Source organism: Odocoileus virginianus, chromosome 17 (assembly GCF_023699985.2).
Source record: "Odocoileus virginianus isolate 20LAN1187 ecotype Illinois chromosome 17, Ovbor_1.2, whole genome shotgun sequence".
Lineage (NCBI taxonomy): Eukaryota > Metazoa > Chordata > Mammalia > Artiodactyla > Cervidae > Odocoileus > Odocoileus virginianus.
The window spans coordinates 54,937,024-54,958,137 of record NC_069690.1 but is presented as its reverse complement, the minus strand read 5'-3'; the positions used below and the strand labels follow the sequence as shown (position 1 = coordinate 54,958,137).

At 56.4% G+C, this 21,114-nt stretch overlaps 1 protein-coding gene and 1 long non-coding RNA gene across 2 annotated transcripts; both read right to left on the bottom strand.

The window, feature by feature from the left end:
• Window positions 1–1,561: 1,561 nt before the first annotated feature.
• On the bottom strand, window positions 1,562–8,137 carry CPSF4L (cleavage and polyadenylation specific factor 4 like). Its single transcript, XM_070478937.1, is given in 6 exon segments — window positions 1,562–1,625; window positions 1,692–1,785; window positions 1,914–2,006; window positions 5,857–5,988; window positions 7,533–7,583; window positions 8,044–8,137. Coding segments are annotated over 6 exon segments (528 nt in total).
• Window positions 8,138–9,101: 964 nt separating this feature from the next.
• On the bottom strand, window positions 9,102–15,831 carry LOC139039201 (uncharacterized). Its single transcript, XR_011492493.1, has 3 exons — window positions 14,370–15,831; window positions 10,838–11,019; window positions 9,102–9,698 (listed from the first exon to the last, which is right to left on the bottom strand). It is a non-coding gene; the product is annotated as an uncharacterized lncRNA (long non-coding RNA).
• Between the last annotated feature and the right edge of the window lie 5,283 nt (window positions 15,832–21,114).

The window sequence follows — 21,114 nt, the reverse complement described above, 5'->3', positions numbered from 1 at the left end:
CGGACTTAACAACAGTCCAGTAGCTCCCCCAACATCCAGGCTCCCCATTTGGCCTCTGTCAAACTTAAGCAGCATCCAGCCATCCCCACCAGGGACCAGCAAGCATTCTCTACAGAAGCCCAAACAGTAAATATTTCTGGCTTCACAGGCCATCTGGTCTGTGTTGCAGCTACTCAACTCTGCCATCGTGCCATCGTAAGCGTGAGCACAGTCAGAGACAGGAAATGTAAATGACGAGCCTGGCCCCGCTCCAGTGGAACTATTTATAAGCATTGGAATTTTCATTTCCATGTGTCAAAAAATACTACATTGGGTTTTTCTTCTTTTTTCTTTCCAAGAAGAAAAAAGATGACTTTTAAAAAAGTCGTCCTTAGGGTTCCAGGCTGTACAGAAACAGACAAAGGGGCCGATTCGCCCCGCAGGCTGTGCTTTGCTGCCTGGGGATCGTCATTCAGTCGCCCAGTCGTGTCCAACTCTGCGAGCCCACGGACTGCAGCACTCCAGGCCTCTCTGTCCTGCACAATCTCCTGGAGTTTGCTCAGACTGGTGACCCAGGATGGAGGCCCTCATCATCAGGGCATGTTATCAGGGGAGCAGCACCCGTTCCCACGGGGCCAGGCACCAGCAGGGTGGCCCTGACGCAGAACAGCTCTGGACCAGAAAGTCTCAGCTTGGCCCCAGGTTCTTTCCTTAAAACCTACACATGTGTGGGGCTTCCCTGCTGGCCCAGTGGTTAAGAATGTGCCTGCCAATGCAGGGGACATGGGTTTGATCCCTGCTCTGGGCAGTTCCCACATGCTGTGAGGCAGCTAAGCCTGTGTGCTGCAACTACTGAACCCAAGCTCGAGTTCAAGGGCTTCAACTACCTGCGGCCTGGAGCCCAGGCTCTGCAATAAGAGGAGCCACCACAATGAGAAGCCTGCGCATCACAATGAAGAGGAGCCCCCACGTGCCACAGCTAGAGAAGACCCGCAGACAGCAACAAACATCCAACACAGCCAAAAATAAAAATAAGTCTCTAAATAAAAAACCACTAGTGTGTTAATCCAGCCAAAGAGGGGGAAGGTCTCAGGGGCTGAGACGGCCTGCCTAAAGCAGAGATGACAGGTGCGAGGGGGTCTGGGAGGAAGGACCCCGAATGAGCGCCTTTCCCTTGATGGGAGCAGATGGTGTGAGGGTGAGAGCAGGTGGGAACGGTGCAGGGCTGGGGGGTCCGCGTGCTGGAAAGGAGTGAGCACGTCACCACCACCCCCCAACCACACCCCACCCCCGCCCCCACCGGCCTACCTGCACTCACCGCCAGGTAACTTGAATAAACCATTCATCTTGGGACCGAAGGAGGCATGCAGAGACGGACAACCACAGCCTGGCTCTAAGCCCCGCTTCCCCCCCGCCAGCTCACTAACACCCCCTACACCAGCCTGCTGCCCCGATTGTGACTGTGTGTTCTCAGAACCCCACAGGGAAGGCCTGAATATTCACTAACAGGACGTGTTAGAGTTCAGCGCGGCCGGCAGGACCAAGGAGAGGTGGGCGCAGGGGGAGCCACGCCCTGAGAACCTCACGGGTGGATGCTGGCCGGACGCTTCACTCGCCACCTCGGGCCAGTGAAGGTACGGAAGGCTCTAGAAGCCAGAGTGGGCCCAGCACAGGGGGGGCTGGGGGTGTGGGGTCGGGTTGGTCTCTCTCACTGTGCAAATTGGCATCTGGGTCCTTCGGGGCAGAAGCCAGCTAAGTAGTTAGTACACATTGTCCTGCAGACGTGTTGGTATTTACACAGAGGACCTACTGGGCAAAGAGAAAATGGCCAGAAGGATATTATTTAGCAAGGGGGAGGGGCAGAGACCACAGGCCGCATCAGGAAGGGGCACCCCTCCCCTGCCAGAGACACCCCCACATCTCCTGTACCTCACCGTGTTTGCAGAAACCTCAGTCGTATCACGGACAGTCCTGGGTCTTGAAGGCCGGCTTCACGTGGAGGAAGGGACACTCCTTGTTGCAGTCCCCTGAAAATCTCAGCATTCTTTGTGCACAAGTGGGCTCATCTTCGAGGTCATGTCCACCCTCCTGGAACAAGACTGCCCCTGCCCCTTGCACATAGGCCACTTGCCTGCCTTCTGGGGGACAGCGGCTTTTTTGAGGACAGCAAGAAGTTTCTCCTCCCTCCTGCAAGCTAAGAAAGGCGGATCCCATGCATATTGGCTCAGTGAGGCTTGGGTATGAATACACTCATCTGGAGGGGGGGGGCAGGGCCAGATGTTCAGAAGGAGGGACTGGAACTCAGTATTCAGAGGCTACTTGGGAGAAGGAACGAGGAGAGGTGGGAAGAGAAGACCCCTAGCCAGCAGCTAGAGATCCAGCAAGACCCCGACCCTGCATGGAGATCTTGCTCCTCTATCCATGGGATTCCCCAGGCAAGAATACTGGAGTGAGTTGCCATTTCCTTCTCCAGGGGATCTTCCCGACCCAGGGATCAAACCCACGTCTCTTTCGTCTCCTGCACTGGCAGGCAGGTTCTTTACCACTAGCACCACCTGGGAAGCCCTGTACCATGGTTAAAGCTTCATCTCTACGATGAAACCTACAAGGCTTCCTGCACCTACAGTCCTTTCTGGGGGAGATGCCGCAAGAGCACTGCTTCAAAGTTGGCACAGAGATGAAATAAACGGGACCCAGAGGGACACCTGTAGTTTCTCGGACCGTGCGCTGTAACCCCGTCTGTTTGTGGATCCGACCAAAACTGGGTCCTAATAGGAGCCAGCCCTTGTGGCACAGACCACCAGGAGTTTGGGGAGGGAGTCTAAGCCCTCTCAGCTTCCGCATAAGGCCTCAGGGGCTCTGAAGGAACCAAGGGGGAAGACTCAGCCCTTTTTTCACCTCATTCAAGTAGAGAACTGGGGAGTGTTTCCAATCTCATCCTCCTTAAAAGCCTACAACTTAACAATGAAAGATCAGAAGGAGAAATTAAGGAAACGATCTCATTCACCATTGCATCTAAAAGAATAAAATACCTAGGAATAGACCTATATAAAGAGGCAAAAGACTGTAGCACTCCAAAAACTAGAAGATGCTGATGAAAGAAATCAAAGATGACACAAGCTGAAGGAAAGATATACCATGTGCTTAGACTGGAGGAATCGGTAGTGTTAGAATGACTGTACTACCCAAGGCAAGGATCTCCCCGACGGCTCAGTGGTAAAGAATCCGCCTGCAATGCAGGAGACACAGGCTCAATCCCTGGGTCAGGAAGATCTCCTGGAGGAGGAAATGGCAACCCATTCCAGCACTCTTGCCTGAAAAATCCCATGGACAGAGAAGCCTGGCGGGCTACAGCCCACAGGGTTGCAAAGAGGTGGACATGACTTAGCGACTCAGCACAACACACCGCATCCAAGGCAATCTACAGATTCAACACAAGCCCTTCCAAATTACCAACGGCATTTTTCACAGGTTTTTTTGTTTTATGTGTGTGTGTGTGTGTGTGTGTGTGTGTGAAATAGATAACCAACAGAGACCTACTATATAGTATGGGGGAACTGTACTCAATATTTTTTTATAACTTATAATGGAAAAAGATCTGAAAAAAGTCTATATATATATGAATGAATCACTTGGCTATACACCTGAAACTAACACAACATTGTCCATCAACTGTACTTAAAAAAAGAAAGAAAGAAAGCCTGCAGCTTCGTGCTTTTCAGGGCCAAAAACAACACCACAGTGTCAATCCCACTGGTTTCCAAACAGGTCTATTCTACACCTCGGGCTTCTGCAAAGCAAGGTCTCGCCTGAGCTCCTCAGAACGCCATGGCTTCCCCAGAATTCAACTCCCGCCCTTTCCCAGTCCTCTCATTTCACGGAGGAGGACAGCGGGGCTCCGAGACGGGGAGACCTCCTCCTGAGGTCCATTCCCACCCGGCTTCCTCTCACTGAAAGGTGTGCATGCAGTTGTCCCGCGTGGGCTCTCGGCACAGCGCTCCCTCGGGGCTGCATCCTTCGGAAGAAGGGAGGTGACCCCCGGGACTGGCGAGCAGGGGCGGAGGGACGCGCGGCGAGGCCTCTGCCCGGAGCAGCCTGCTCCGCGCCGCCCTGGTGCGGCTGTCCGTTCCTCTGTCCGCCAGCAGGTGGCGCCCGCACCCCGCCCTGCCGTCGGCCGGCCCGCGCGGCTGGTGCCTTTGGGGTGGGCACGCATCCCCTTGCAGGGCCAGGACCCCCGCTTCCTAGCTCCTTTCAGCGGCCAGTTCCCGCTGCTACATCTCCCCAACAATCGTTTATAAGTAAGACCATTCCTTCCAGTAAGACCAATAATTACACTGTGATAAGCACACTTTATCTAATAGCGACATTGATTCATTTACTCCAAGAACCAAAAAAGAAAAAACATGGCTTATACATCACAACCCTGGTGTCCACACACGCCCTCACGCTGGGAATTGTTCGAGGCCAGACAGGGCCCTGGTCCTGTTCCCAAATCCATGCCCAGCACGGCCTCTTTCCCCGAAGGAAACCAGGCAAGTTTTATTAAAAGAATGAAGTGTCGTTTTAACTGATGACCGAGGGGGACAGGGGCCGGATAAACTTGGTCCTTTCCTACAAGGGCCACGCGTGGCGGCCCTCACGAACTGCCAGCGCTGGCCGGGAGCAGGCAGGAAACAGGATTTGAGCCTGAGGGAAGCTCTTATTGACCTTGAGGGGGATGCCTTCTTCCTGGATACCCAGGACCCCACCCCCACCCCATCAACACTAATGAGCGACAGCTGCCTGCAGCCCCCCTGACGGCTCAAAGCCCAGCCACCTGGCTCAGAGGTGTCCCTGGAGGCTGGATGACCACCCCCCCCCCAACCCAGTCCCTCTTCCGAATACAGTTTGAAAACCACTGGACTAGCTAACCCTTAAGGCTTCTTCCAGCTCTGAAAAGCCCTGAACTGTAAACGTTTATCGGGAGAGCTAAGACCTGAAACATATCCACAGATCCCATTCTTGAAGGAGGCGGTGGCTTCCCCCGGCATGGCCCCTCGGACGGCAAGAGAAAGACTGCGGTCAGAGGGAGGTGACTCTCGGGTCCACAGCAGACCACACAAGGTCCCTTCAGGGGGCCGAACCTCTGAAGCTCATGACTGCCCCTTCACAGGGACCCTCCACGGCTAATCGGTGATGCCGCGGTGGTTTCGTCGCTCAGTTGGGTCTGACTCTTTGCGGCCCCATGGACTGTCGGCTCCTCTGTCCACGGGATTCCCCAGGCAAGAACACTGGAGTGGGTTGCCGTTTCCTTCTCCAGGGGACCTTCCCCGTCCAGGAAACGAACCCGGGTCTCCTGCACTGCAGGGGGGTTCTTTACTGACTGGGCCACGAGGGAAGCCCCCAATCAGCGACGTTCGTTTTCCGTTTAGGAAAGCGATGTCAAGCTTTCTTCTAAAAGGAGTGAAAAATAGCGAGAGGGTTCAAAGAGGCGGCGATGGGGCAAGTGCCCCATGGGGGCGTCCAGCCCCACCGTGAAAGTGTGGGCTGTTTGGGAAACACTGGCTCTGACCCTCCCCGGGGCTCCAGAGACCGCCTCCTTTCCAGACAGCAAGTCTGGCTGTGTGATTAGCCAGACGGGCCTGGGGAACAATTCGGCCTTTGATTCCCGCCCCACCCTCCCCTTCCCTGGGTCGGGGCCGGGGTGGGGGGGGGGGGGAACAGGCTTCATGTGCCTGAGCCTGGCAGGGCAGTGGGGCAGGGCTCAGAAGACAGGTCCGATTTTTCTAGAGGCTTGGAGAAGCAGGGTGGCCTGGTCTGCCACCTGGGACGCTCGGCCCTTCCCAAACCTCCTTCCCCCTCCTCGGGGCGGGGGGCGGCGCCAGGAAGGGGCATCACCCACCAAACTTGAAGTAAAGTGGCACTCGGGCATCCTGGCGACGTCATACTAGTGCAGGAACTTGCACTGATCACCCTTTTGCACACCACCGTCTTCTCCCCCGGGGTCGTGCCGGAATGGGCACAACTTCCCTGGGAACCCAGAGCACCCGGCAGGGGGCCCCCACACACCCAGAGCCTGGGCCCAGTTCAGCCCTAGCAGGAGGTACCACCGTCACTTCCCCTGACGGAGGCTAGAACTGGGGGCCAGAGACGGCTCCAGAGACAGCCCCCAGCCCTCTCTGCCCGACGTGATGCTCTGGCCTGTCTCAAACCCCAGGAATGCCCCCCCAGGGCATCAGGACACCTCCTGAAGCACCCATCACACCCCATCCCCTCCAGCCAGACTGTGCAGAGGTAGGGGGGCTGTTTCCAGCCCCAACCCAGCAAGGTCCCAACACAAAGGAAAAACTCCTTAAGGGCCTGCGGAACTCACGTCTTAAAAATAATACAAACGTTGTGTTTCCTGGTTCCGGAGATCTAACATGGTGACGTGAGAGCCAACCTTGTAACAATTCAGAAGGAAATGGAAATGTTATATTTCGCTCTTTGTCATCTTCGTTCAGGCGGCCTTGCCTTCGGCAGGAAACAGGACCAGTGTTGCGCTGAGCCAACTCTGGTAGCATCTTCAGGGGTGGTGCGGAGGTGTTCTCTCTGATGGTCTTACTCTACCTCTGGCCATTGGGTCACCTGGCTCTGACCTTCCAGACCTAAGAACAGTTTTATTTCTTTGCATGAGGGTCTCTCCGTGAAACCCTGCTCTAGAGACTGGATGGACTGAGCCAAAGATTCAAAGTCTAGAGTGACCAACAAGTTCATTTCTCCTCCACACCCCACTGTCCAGCACTGCCCCAAACATGAGCTAGTCACGTGGCCACACAGGGTCCCGGTCCCCTGCCTGGCCCCACCTGGCCTCCCAGCTTCCCTGGAACAGAATCACTTGAATCCTAAAAGCAGGTCCTAAACTCATTCCAGGTTTCTCAACCTGGCTCTCTAGAGGGCAACTGGAGACCCCCAAATTGGAGGCAAGACTTCTGGGGGCAACTGGATTTCCATAGAAAGAGCCCGTGAGTGGTTTAGAAGCCAGAAGATGGGAACCCCTGATTTATGTCAGCCCCTGCTCACAGAATGTCTGCCCTGGGAGAGCGGGGAGAGGGGTTTGGAAGAGCACACAATTGGGCCCCGTTGGGCTGGGGGAGACAAAAGTTTCTGAGACTGCAGCCTGCGCTTTCTTAGGACACAGGAGTGGAGGAGGCCGCTGAACAGGTCCCAGATTAACTCAGAGGATGGGGGGTAGGGAGGGGAAGAAAGGAAGCCCCTCTCTTGACTGGGGCAGAATTAAGAACTCAGGGGCCTTCTGGGAGCACACACTTGACACCCACAAACACTCCCACCTACAGCAGGGCAGAAAGAAGGGACTGTCTCCTTGCAGGCAGCTGTACCTGCACTAATCAATGCTATGGAGTCAGAGACATCCCTGGAGGTAGGGGGTAGCTCCCTTGATGGCCCCACCCACTTGCCCTTTGCCCTGAGAATGAACTCATGCCCCTTCCCACCTCCCCTTCCTCACATGCAAATCTAGCACCCCAGTCCAGGCCAAGCTGAACCCCTGCCAGCCCTCACCTCTGCCCACTCACCTTTCGCGCAGAGCCCTTTAGCAAACAAGGTGCACACAGCTGCGCCCGACTCTGGGGGCGAAGAAGGCAGAGGGAATGCTGTGGCTGCCGGAGGGCCTTCACCCCCTGCCCACCCCACCAGCTCGTCTCCCTCCTGCCTCCCAAGGCTTGGGCCTCTAGATGCTGGCCTCCGGGAACCAGCCTGCAGACTCAACAGCTAAGCGCCCTGAACTCTGTAGCGGAGATGATGGTCAGGGGGCCCAAGGCTGGCCTGGCACTCGGGCAGCCCATGGGGTCGTCCCAGCTTCTTTCAATTGACCCCTCTAGGGTCTCCGCTTTCCCAGCAGCCAGTCCTGTTTTATGGCTTCCTGGAGTGGATGTAAGGGGGTACAGGGGGTACCTGAGAAGCAGGGTGCTACACTGGGGGTCCCGGACAGGACGGTGGGCCCGAGACTTCCTACACCTCCCTGGTGAGCAGCTGAGAGGAAGCTGGGGGCGGTGGGGGGCAGTTTGGGGTTCCGGCCACACTCACTGTCCATGCCCTGGACAGGCAGGAGCCCAGTACCCTTCTGCGTCTCCACATCCTTCTCGAAGGCGAAGACCAGCCCCACGATGACCTCCTGCATCCTCCCTGCCCTGCTGGGGCTGCAGAAAGGCGCTCAGGCCTCCAAGGTGGACCTTATTATATAGCTCCTCGGAGGCCTTAAAGGGTCAGGCACTGTGGAGGCCCCACCACCACCCTCGGCGGGCTGCACCCCCGCGCCCTGCTGCTGTTTCCCGCTCCTGCCCCACGCAGAGGCGCAGAGCCTGGGGCCCCACACTCCACCCCGGAAACACAAGACCCGCTCCCGATGCGCACTGCTGGGGAGGGACGAGCGAGGCCCCCCACACTGCTCGTCTGCAGGCTACCAAACACGCAGATGTCCCCAAATCTGTGTTCAGGTTTGTGCTGTGTTCACCTTTGTTTGTGTTTTTTGTGGGCCCAGCACCGGGTCTTGATTGCAGCGTGTGGGATCTAGTTCCCCGACCAGGGATGGAACCCAGGCCCCCTGCAACGGGAGCTCAGAATCTTAGCCACTGGGCCTCCAGGGAAGTCGCCCCGGGTTCACACTTCTCACGTGAAGGCACGGCCGCAGGTGTGAGCTGTGAGGAGAGTTGCACAAGCCAGCCCCAGCGAGGCCGCCCTGATGCTCTGATTCACAGGAGCTGGAGTCTGGGAGCCGGAGGGCGAGGGGCGGGGCGAGGGGCGGGGCGGGGCGAGGGGCGGGGCGGGGCGAGGGGCGGGGGGATCAGGCCACCCGCCTCCCGGTTTCCCTGCCATCAGGCCCCCGCCTGCGGGGGCCGCTGACACCCCTCCTCCGGCCTGAGTGACAAGCAGGAGCGAGCTCTTCACCCGAGAGCAGGGTGAAGAAATCCGGGGGAATCGGAAATCTTTGAATGAATAGCGCTTTGTTCGCCCTGCTCACAATCCCGAGCCGGCCGCGGCGGGCGGGCGAGCGGGCCCTACCAGGGGCCGCGGCCTCCCAGCCCGGATTCCGCGGGCCACCCGCGTGCCTCCCGCCCCTGAGAAAGCGCTTTGTACACGAAATCTCTATGCAAATGTTGTTTTATGATCATTACACCACCCCTGCCCCCAGGCCCGGGGACGTCTGCAGAGGCTCTCAAAGGAGCACTTGAGGACTCTAACCGGGGCCGGCCTCCACCTCCTGCTGCTCTGGCCCCCGCGGCCTTCCCCCTCCACCAGGCTGCGCCCTCCTTGCTGGACAGAACAGGCAAGGCTGGCAGCACCCCGCAGCCCCGCTGGGCCAACGAGACGGAGCCTGCTGGCTTTGTTTCTGCGTGGCCTTCGCTCCCAGAGTTGTTGCTGTTGTTTTGAACTCCGATCAGAAAAGGAAACAGAGAGATAGGCCCCTGGAGCCCGGGAGGGGAGGGGAGGGGCAGGGACGGGATCCAGGAGACTCCAGAGCTCTGGGCTCCTGCCAGCTGCACACCCGAGGAGCAGAGGGCTGGGGTGGAGCCTGTGGGAGGTGGAATGAGGGTCCCCGGGGTCGGGGCCCTGCTTCTTCGGGCCCTAGACACGTACATTGACCGGCGCCTCCAGAACATCTTCATCTGTGGACACGGGCCCACGGCGGGCTTCCTCCCGCCTACCTGGCAGGGAGGTGGGCGCGTGGGGAACAGAAAGACCTGGCAAGGACAAGGACACACTGCTGGGAAGATGGTCACCATTGTGGGGGGGTGGGGGGCGGTTCACAAACAGGTCTTTCCCCATAAACACCCCAGAGCATCTCTGTGCCAGGAACTGGGGACCCCAAAACAGAGGACTGAGTCCCTGCCTTCAGTCTAGGGGAGACTTCCCCAGCACAGGTCTCCCACAGAAGGGCGGGAGGTGAACTGAGGCACAGGTGCCAAGAGGGGCGCTCACCGTGCAGGGCCCGGGGGGGTCTGGTGATGATGGGGCGTGGTCAGCAGTGTGAGAGCAGGGGCGTGGGGCTTCATGCTAGGGCAAGGCAAGGTCAGGGCCTCGGTTTGGTGGACCTGTGGGCCCTGGACCTGGCGCGCCTTTTAGGACTGTTTTTTGTTTTTTATTTTTTCAATCGTGAAGCCTGCCTGCGGGGAGGTCTTTCAAGGCTAGGAGAACAGCACCCTGGAGAACGCAGTGTTGGGAGACCACCTCGCGGATGGTAGAAAATAATAATTATGGTCTTGGAGACGTCTTTGGGGGCGCCTCCCAGCACCTTGGTGGCCCGAAAAGACTTCATCATAAGGGCTGACGAGGAGACCGCTCCCTTATCCGCCCCCCGCCCCGCCCCTCCTCTCCTGGCCCAGGTCCCCCCACCGCCCCCACCCCAGAAGGTGTAGGCAGGGTGACATAAGTGGGTTCCCTCCTCCCGCTGCCCTGCGACGTTAGCACGGTGTGGCTGACAGCACTGTGCATGCAGGATGTGGGCGTCTCCAAATCCCCCTGGAGTGGGCTGCCTGGACTCCTCCAGGATGTTCCAAGTCCTCACCTCTCCTGCCTGTGGCTGTGACCTTATTTGGAAACTGGGTGGGTCTCCGAAGACGCAATTAAATTAAGGATCTCAAGGTGAGATCATCCTGGAATTCAGGATGTGTTTAGGTGAGTCCTAAACACAATGATGGGTGTACTTATAAGAGAAAAGAGGGAGGCTGGAGACGCTGAGATGCAGAAGAGCCCCAGAGAAGATGCCTCGAGAGCCAGGAAGAGACTGGAGGCGCCCAAGGGACCCCACGGGAGGCCACCCCCACTAGAAGCCAGGAGAGGACCAGGGACTCCTCCTGCAGGGGCTCCGGAAGGAACCAACCTGTGACACCTCCATACGTGTGTGCCGTGTGTGCCCAGCCGTGTCCAACTCTTCACGCCCCCATGGACTGTAGCCCACTGGGCTCCTCTGTCCATGGGATTCTCCAGGCGAGAGTGGGTTGCCATTTCCTCCTTCAGGGGATTTTCCCCACCCAGGGATCGAACCTGCATCCTCGGCATCTCCTGCATTGACAGGCGGGTTCTTTATCACTGCACCACCTGGGAGGCCCTTTGACACCTCAGTAGTGAGAGTGAATTTCTGTTGCTTTAAACCCCCACCTTTGTGGCCATTTGTTACAGCAGCTTCAGGAAACATCTTCCCACCTGGAGACCGAGCTTCCGCAATTCCTCACCCTTTTTACAGAGGCGCAAATAAGCAAGCAGGCAAGTTGGTCGATTGGCAAGGTCCCACAGCTAATGAGCATCAGAGCTGGGAGTTGGGGGGACTTCCCTGGTGGTCCAGAGGTTAAGACTCAGCACTTCCACTGGAGGGGGCGTGGCTTCAATCACTGGTCAGGGAACAAAGATCCCACATGCCACGCAGCCAAGAAAAAAGTAAAGAAAAAGTTGGACATGACCTAAAGTAAGCAAAGTGAAGTCGCTCAGTCGTGTCTGACTCTTTGCAACCCCATGGACTGTAGCCCACCAGGCTCCTCCATCCATGGAATTTTCTAAGCAAGAGTACGGAAAATATCCATCAATTAGTCTGCCTAGTTAAATAAATAATTAAAAAAAAGAAGAAGGAGAAGAATTGAGAGTCGGATCTGGGTCTCCCATCTGGCAGGCCCTTCGCATCTTCTCTGTCTCAGAACTAGGGAAGCTGCCCACCCCGCACCCCCATTTATATTCCTCCCTCAGGGTTCTGGAGTGGACCTTGGATTGTGCAAAGATAAAAAGCCAGCCCCAGGCCAGGGGAACTCTGGCAATGCCTGGGGGAGGGTGCTGGGCTGGGGCGGGGGTGAGGGGAGCTCTGGCCTGTCTCCTCTGGAACCTCCCATCTCCTCTTCTGTGCCCTAGAGCTGATACCCCAGCATTTGTGTTTTCATTTATTAATTAATTCATGGCTGCACAGTGGACGTGCAAATCACTGTGCAGTCAGTGGTGTTGATTTTTAATCACCATCATTACGAGCTTCTCGTTGACCTCGGACAGCAGATTTCCTGAGTCATCATCCCCGTGCTCCTTTCTCTTTATGAACGCACAGCTCTGAAAAGCAGGGGCTGCGGGCGCTCTGCCGTTCCCCCGCTGCCTGGAACTGGCCGAGGTCATGGAGGTCATGAGCTCTGCCAGGCCTGGGATCAGTCCACCCGGGGCTTTTCTGGGTAGCGTGTGGCCACGCTGCCCCGGGTACCCATGCATCTGCCTTACCCCCATTCAAACCCTGGCACTGGCATCGGGCAGGTCAGGGTTCACACCTTGGTTCTGCCGGTCCCCAGCCTGCTGTCCCAGGCCACCTCTCTGAACCTCAGATTCTGCGTCAGTAAAAGGGGGACCCACAGGGTGACCTCCGGGGGGAACTGAGGCTGGTGACAAGTCCACGTGGATGCCTGACACAGCAGGTAGGTGCTGTGAGGTGTGACCTGATGTTCAAGGGCCCAGGTGTCCGGCCCCCAGGTCCCTGGAGCCACCCTTCTCCAAATTATTATTCCGTCTAACCCCTGATCGGAGAAGGCAATGGCACTCCACTTCAGTACTCTTGCCTGGAAAATCCCATGGATGGAGGAGCCTGGTAGGCTGCCGTCTATGGGGTCCCACAGAGTCGGATACGACTGAAGTGACTTAGCAGCATCAGCAGCAGCAGCCCCTGATAAAGGGTCCTTCGGGGTGGGGGCAGGGGACTCCACACCGTGCAGGTGTTGCTGGTGGGGCTCTGAGCCCCGTAGGGATGGGCCTGGCTGCTGGAGAGCTGTTGGGGGAGGGCAGAGGTCAGAGGAAGCACCTCCCCGCCCCCATGGCCCTCAGCTGCTGCTCCGGGCCAGGAACAGTGGGCCTGCGTGCCCTACCCCCTCTGCTGCTCTTTGTGCCCGAGATGCCACTTGGAGAGGACAGCTGTGGGCCTCGCAAGAGCCGCTGGACGTGCAGGGCGGGCAGGTCCAGCAGCCAGGACGGTCCCTCTCTGTCCCTGCCCCGGAGCTTGGCCTCTGGGAGCCCGGCGGTTCTAGGAAATCTGCTCTGGGCGGGGCATCCGCTTCCCCCAGGGGCGCCGACCCAGAAGCAGGGCCACTGACCCTCCCACGTCTCTCATCACGGCCTCCTCCCGTCTTCCGCAGCCGCTCAAGGGGCTTCTGCCCATTGTACAGATAAACCAAGGCCCAGAGAGGTGAAGCAACTGCTTAAAGCTCACGCAGCAAGTGGGTGTCAGACTGGGAACCTAGACTGCTGAGTGTGTGTGTTAGTGGCTCAGGCGTGTCTGACTCTGTGACCCCATGGACTGTAGCCCGCCAGGCTCCTCCATCCATGGGATTCTCCAGGCGAGAATACTAGAGTGGGTTGCCATTTCCTCCTCCAGGGGATCTTCCTGACCCAGGGAACGAATCTGCATTGCAGGCGGATTCTTTACCGTCTGAACCACCAGGGAAGCCCAGACTCCTCACTATTGAACCTACTTACTGGACTACAAACCGCAGGGAGAAAGCCATTCACTTCTCTTCTACGGCCGAAAAGAACTCAGGGGCTTAGGTGAGCTTCCCAAAGACCACCAGCTCAGTCTGTGTGACGCAAGCTCCTACCAGGCAACCAAGCCGCAGTGCAGGAAAGGTGCCCCCAACCCTTGGGCAGGCTGGTAAGACGACCAAGACCTCCGTGACCCAAGGTTGTGCCTATGCCTGGCGTGTGGATTGTACTTCTAGCCAGAGAGTCAAAGATACAGGACGTTTGGGGCTCAGGGAATCAGTGCTGGCCCAGGGAATGTCCCGATAGCTTATCTCTTCCAATGAGAGAGAGAGAGAAACTGAGATTTGAAGGTACTGCACTGCTGGCTCTGAAGCTGAGGGCGGGGGCGCAAGCCAAGGAAACAGCCTCTAAAAGTTGGAAGAAGCAAAGAAATGAATTCTGCCCTGGAACCCCCAGAAGGAAGGCAGGCCTGCCTGCCAGCACCTTGGTCCTAGCTCAGCGAAGGCCCTTTCTAACCTCCAGAATTGTGAGACAATACATCTGTGTTGGGCTTCCCAGGTGGCACCAGGGGTAAAGAATCTGCCTGCCAAAGAAAGAGATGCAAGTGACTGGGGTTTGACCCTGGGTCGGGAAGATCCCCTGGAAGAGGAAATGGCAACCCCCTCCGGGATTCTTGCCTGGGAAATCCCATGGACAGAGGAGCCTGGTGGGCTACAGTCCATGGGGCCATAGAGTCGGACGCGACTGAAGTGACTTAGCACGCACACATTTGTGTTGTCTCAAGCCACTAGATTTGTAGTAATTTGGTATGGTAACAACTTGGAAACACAGACAGACAGGAAAGTTATCAGTAAACAGGCAGTGGAATCCTACGATGCAGGACACAGAGGGATTGGGGAACAAGACCACTTTGCTCTCACCTGGGCAGCAAGGACGGGGGTCCAGGAGTCTGTGAAACAGAGGTGAGGCAGGTGCTAAAGGACGGGGTCCCCAGCAGCAGCGGCACACGGGGGAACTTCTTCTGGCCCTGTGCGGCTGGATCCAGCTCTCTGGCTCTTGCGAGAGTTTCAAGGAGGTGGGACAAAAAAACAAAACAGACCAAAAAAGGGACTTCCCTGGCGGTCCAGTGGTCAGGACTCTGAGCTCCGGGCTGAGGGGCAGGGGTTCAGTTCCTGGTCAGGGAACTAAGATCTCACATGCTTCATGCTGCGATGAAAAAACAAACCGACAGACAAATCCCTCCAAAAAGTCAAGGGGCTGGGAGCTCGGGAAGGGTCTTGAACCTGAGGCCTTGGGAGTCATGGAAGGAGCCGCCTTTGCAGCCTTGGGTCAGCTTAAGGGTCGAGAGTCACAGTAGACCGTAATTATGAGCAAGGTTCTAGTATCTAATTCCCACATCCAGGGGGTCACTGCTTCACCCCTCACCCTCACTCAGGGGAGGAAGAGGAAGGTTTCTGTAGAACACAGGCTGCCAGCTGGTCGCCGACACCGTGATGGATGAGTCCTCCCTGCCCAGGTCTGGCACACTCACTTTGATGGATGGGGGCCAAGGTCACAGTTTCGATCTGCCTTTGGGTCAATTGAGTCTGAACAACAAAGTCCATTTTCATCACCAGAGACTGCCCTCTGGTCTGTTATCTCCAAATGATTCTTGGGTCATGAGGCAGACAGACTGCATGCAGATGGAAAAAAAACCCTCCAGCCCTGACGGTTGACAGGGAGTCAATGGTGCCCACTCTGTGTGCAAAGCCCAGGGGGTGTGCATAGCAGGAGCGGGTGAGCAGAGGGCAGCCGCCCCTCCCCAAGGCCAGCCTGGACGAAGCATCCTGACCTCCGGGTAGGGGGCTGGGGAAGAAGGCAGGGCCCCAGGCGGCAGCGGGGTGGGGTGGAGAACCTCGCCCACGCGGACCTTCCTGCCTGTCGGACGTCCGTCAAGCCCACCCAGCTGCCCCCGCCTGCTTTACTGCTTGGCTTGATTTTGAATTCCATCTCTGGTCCAGGACGCCCTCTCTAGATGAGCAGTTCCAGGCACATGGGGAGTCAGCCCCGTCAGCTCGGGACGTACACAAGCAGACGCTTATTTTTCTCAGTTTGGGAGGCGGGAAGTCCAAGGTGAAGGTCCTGGCACAGCTGGTTTTTGCTGAAATCTTTCTGTCTTCAGACAGCCGCCTTCTCACTGTGTGTCTTCACGTGGCAAATAGAGAGTGAACTCTGAGCTCTCATCTTATCAGGACACTAGTTTTATCATGGGCTGGGCTTCCCTGGTAGTTCAGATGGTAAAGAATCTGCCTGCAATGCAGGAGACCCAGGTTCGATCCCTGGGGTGGGAAGCTTCCCTGGAGAAGGGAATGGCAACCCACTCCAGTGTTCTTGACTAGAGAATTCCATGGACAGACCATGGGGTCACAAAGAGTTGGACACGACTGAGCGACTAACATACACACACTCACCCTTGTGACCTCATCTAAGCCTAATCACCCCCGCAAGGCCCCACTTTCCTGATAACCACCATGCTGTGCAGCCACGTTTTAATACACTTCTGAAATCTGACCCCAAGATGAGAAATCAGAAAACCACCTCCGTGGGGCTGCTACTCTGAGAAGCCCCTCGTAGGAACATGTTACTGGCTAAGACAAAGAGCCAGCTTTCTCAATTAAAGTAGGTAACAAGATGCAAGTCTATCCATTTTCCTCCCAGGGAACTCCATAAACATTTTTATACTTTTAATTTAAAAAAAGTGAACTAAAAACGTTTCTAAATTGGCATTTTTTTCTTATAATTTTTATTTATTTTCATTTTTTATCTTTATTCTATTTTTTGGTGGGGGGAGGTGCTGTGCTGGGTCTTCGTTGCTACCTGGGTGTTTCTCTACTTGCTGCGGGCAGGGGCATCTTTGTGATGCAGGCCTCTCATTGCAGGACAGGCGGGCTCCGTAACTGTGGGTCTTGGTTGCTAGAGCACAGGCTCAATAGCTGTAGCACACGGTCTTAGCTGCTCCTTGGCATGTGGGATTTTCCCAGACCCAGTATCGAGCACCTGCCTTCTACATTGGCAGGCAGATTCTTCACCACTGAGCTATCAGGGAAGCCCCTGGCTTTTATTTATTTATTTTTATTTTTTTTTTAAAAAAGGAATTCCCTGGCGGTCCAGTGGAACCACCTGGCGCTTTCACTGCAATGGGCCAAGAAAAAGAAAAATGTATCTCGCCATTCTGATAAGAGCCATAGTTTTCATTACCACAGGGTTGCTCAGCAATGTCGGGGGACGTTTTGGACCGACATGGGGCATGGCTGGCTGGGGATACTCCCAGCATGCAGTGGGCAGAGGCCAGGGACACGGCTCACACCCCCACGGGGCACGGGACAGCTCCCAACCATGAAGGATCCAGGCCCCCACGTGACCACAATGCTGAGGCTGAGGAATCCCGCTCTGTTTGGAAGAATCGAAACTGCCTCTCTCGGATGAATGATTGGATAGTTTGGGCCCAGCCCTCCATAGAGTTGGTTTTATTGACCTGTGCCTTGGCATCAAGCCCTTGATTTACACTGACATGCAGAGACGGTGTTTGCCTGACTGAATCTGTTAGGAGGCTGTTTGCTTTTTCCTTTTTGATATTTTATTTTCTGTTGGGGTATAGCCAGTTAGCCGTGTTGTGATAGTTCCAGGTGAAAAGTGAGGGGACTCCGCCATACATACACGTTTCCATTCTGTTATGAGACTGTACCAAGGACACCGGCTGGGACCCCAGCCCTGCCCTCTTTTCTCACAAGAACTGCTCTCAGAAAGAACTCAGTGCCAGAAAAAGCCGCTTCTGGAATTGTTCCAACCGCGTGGACTTTGTGAGTCTCGTATCGGGTGGATTTCCCTCTTTGCTTTGACTGATAGGAAGCTCAGAGCCCGATCTGCAGTTCACGCTGGAGTTCATTTCTGTGTTCCACCCTCTTGGTTCACTGTACTGTTTGTTCCAGCCTAGTTTTCTCTCTGATCTATTTTTATCCTATTGTATTTTACGTATTTTTGTAAGCTGCCTCCAATTCTTTTGGGAACAAAGCAGGATAAAAAAAAAAAACCCACAAAATTCAGCAAAGCTCCGTGGCCTTGGCTTTTTTTTTTTTTTTAAACATAGTGAGTGTCACTTCAGGGTTGGAGTCCCCGGGAAGGCAGCTCTCCGGCTCTTCCTGTCTCCTCCTGGGAGTCTTCGTTTTGGAGAACAGAAGCTCCATGTGTAAGAGCAACAGGCTTCAGAGGCAACACCTCCAACCTCCATCTGCCTGCAAATACCTTCCCTCCCCCGAAGCCTTCTCCCCAGCTCCCATCTGGCTGTTGGCAGGAAGCCACAGGGCCCCAGGAGCCTGCGAAAGGGAAGTCGATCAACAAGCTCGCCCGCTTTCACTCCTGACTTTGCTCTCCTGAATCTTTTTCTTTTCATTCTTTTTTTTTTTTAATTGACGTATCGTTGATTTTACCCTGTTGTGTCAATCTCTGTTGTGCAGCGAAGTGACTCAGGTATACATACATTCTTTTTTAAATATCCTTTTCCATTATGATTTATTCAGAAGATTGGGTTTGTTTTGTTTTTTAATATTTATTTATTTTGGCTACTCCAGGGCTTAGTTGCAGCATGTGAGCTCGTGGCTGAGGCATGTGGGATCTAGTTGCCTGACCAGGGATTGAACCGGGTCCCCTGACCTGGGAGCTCAGAGTGTTAGCCACTGGACCAGCAGGGAAGTCCCAGGACCTTGTTGTTTACCCATACTTGCCTGCATCTTGACTCAGGGTCTTTGGGGTCTAGGGATAGTCTTGTTGCTGATCAGTCACTCAGTCATGTCTGAGTCTTTGCAGCGTGGACCACATCATGCCAGGGCCCCCTGTCCTTCACTGTCTCTTGGAGTTTGCTCAGATTCAGGGCCATTGAATCGACGATGCTATCAAACCGCCCCATTCTCTGCCACCCTCTTCTCCTCTTAGGGGTATTTTGCACGCAGGTATTACTGCAAGGGAGGGGCCATGCCAGGCAGGGTCCCCACCCGCGTGTGGACTCTGGACATTTGGGAGGCGGCTGTGTGAAAGTCAAGGTGAGACAGGGAAGGGCGGGGGTGTCAGACAGCCCTGGAAAAGCCAGCCCTGCCCCCTCTGCCACCCTGGCGACCAGCAGGCTCCTGGCTCTGCCCCACACAGTCCACCTGGTCAGGCTGTGCCTCGTCTGTCCCACCGCAGAGCCAGCCAGCCCAGTCCACCTCACAGGGTCTGCTCACAGGACTGCAGCCGGTCTGCCTTCTCCAGCCTCTGTCTTCCCATCTGTAGAATGGGTGGAGGCGGGCGGTGAACCAGATCCTAAAGTGTGCCGATCCTTAGAAAGCCCCTCCCTGCAGGTGTCCTGACCCCTTCTTCTTCTTTTATCGGTCTTAGCTGTGGCATGCGAAAACTTTAGTTGTGGCATGGGGGATCTAGTTCCCTGACCAGGGGTCGAACCCAGATCCCCTGCAGGGGGCACAAGGAGTCTTATCCACTGGACCGCCAGGCAAGTCCGTGTCCTGACCCCTTGTATCCTTTTTCTATTTCTTGTGTCCACCTTCTGGGAACATGGCACAACCCAGGTGAAGAGGAGGCGGTGGCTGGGGTGTGAGAATGAAGGCAAAGGGGTGCCCTCTGGGGCCAGCCTGGACCCCAGCCAGGAGGAGGGCACGAGGCTGCGGCTGGAGACAGAGGCCAGCCCCGAGCGACCCCAGGAAGGGCAGAGGCGCCACCTGCAGAGCCCTTTGGATGATGTGAAGCGGCAGTAGCTGCTGAAAGGGTCCTGGCGCCGACAGCCCCTCACCTGGCTGCAAACACACCCCCCCTTCCTCTCGGGCACACCCCGACCAGCCCGGCTGTCAGCTCAGCCTTTGTGCGCAGCTCTGCCCGTAGGTCACTGGCCCCACCTGGTCATCCCAGGCTCCAAAGTGGACATCACTAGGTTAGGATGGATAGCGGTCGCAAGCAAGGGCTTTGGAGCTGGTGCCCGGTCCATATCCACCTCCTCCACTTTCCAGCCCAGTGGCCCAGCCACAGGCTGAGGACACACACAGCCCCCACGCGATCACAGCAGAGCCGTATGCACCCAGCAAAGAGCAGAGCCCCTCGACAGATCGGGGAGGCCGAGGGGAGGCACCTTGGTGGTGGCTGGACCAGGGTGGGGTTCGTCCTAACACATCTCTGAGCTGTGACTGCAGCCCTGCCTGGTGCAGGTTTTGGGGGTCCCATGAAATTTTCTGAAATGTTAGCTGCAATCTGAATTAAAATTACTGAGTTATTACCCAGAGAGAGTTCCCAGCTCTTGCTTTGAGTTGCCAGAGGAGCCCTACAGAGCAACTCAGGGAGAGAGATGCTCCGTGGGGGTCCTAGGCTTCTCAGGCAAACCTCAGAGACCAAAGGGGAGAAAGGACCACCCCCCACGCCCCCCAACAGCTGCCCCCAGCCCCAGAGAAGCTCTGGTTCATCTGTGTGTATAATACCTCATGACAAAAAGAACTTCTGGTTTTTTAAAACAAAGTTGAAAACAACTGAACTAGAGCCTAAATTTTAAAGATGGAGAAGCTGAAACTGCCCAGAGAGGGAACAGAACTGGCCCAAGGCCACACAGCAAACCAAGGTCCGTGACGCTGGCTGGGCTGGTCTTGTGTGGTTATCCCACACTCGTCTGGTGGGCCCGCGGAGCCCCTGGTCGGAAAGCATGCTTCTGAAGTGTGGGTCCAGCCGGGCCTCTGCAAGCCGCCGAGTGGTCCTGAACCGTCAAACAGCAGGTCTGCAGCTTGGGGAGCTGCTCCCAGCCCCTCAGGGATCTGGCGGAGTGGCTGTGGGTGCAGTGGGTGGGGGAATAACGATGTCCAGGAGGCACGGCCCCCACACCTGCCTGAGCCTTTGCTGAACAGAGCATCCCTCTCTCCAATTCCCCTGGAGCTGGGAGACCCATCATTCCCGCTGGGCTTGGGTGTCCCCCCGACCCCCCAGCCACCATCCCACCTACTCATAACTTAATGTCTCTCATTACCTCTAATGAGCCAGTCTAGGGACAGAGGGACTTGGCAACAGTTTAATTACACTTCTAATTGTTCCCCAGGAGGACAATGAGTACATGCCCAATTTCTCCCGGGATGGGGGCAGGGTTTCCCGACCTCAGATCTCAGCCACGCTGAGGGCCCCCAGGTGGAGAGGAGGGCATTGGAGGGGCAGAGACAGCCCCACCCAGGCTGCCAGTCGCACCCTAGGGATGCACCCAGGCAGAGGGGAAGGGGTGAGGGGGGAGCTGACCGCTGGGCTCCCGGGGTCCCACTCGGGGCTGCCCCACCCCAGCCTCACTTCCCCAAGTCACCAAGCTTCGAGGTGCCTACAAGTGTGGAAAGGGTTTCCAATCAGTCCTGTTGACTCTGCCACTTGGTGACTTTGGAGAAGGTGGCCCTGTGGCCTCTGGAACACATCTCTTCTATAAAATGGGGACACCAGAGTCTGCCTCCCAGGCCAGGAGACTGGAAGGAGACCACACCTCTGTAAGGTGATCCGCCAGGTCAGATGGGGAAAGGGAGGGAGGGCAGGGTGGCCTCTTTCCTGACTTGACTTGTATGTCCTGGTGCTGACAGCTCCCACGCGGGTCAGCCACCTCCCTGGGTTTAGAAACACCGTGGTAAA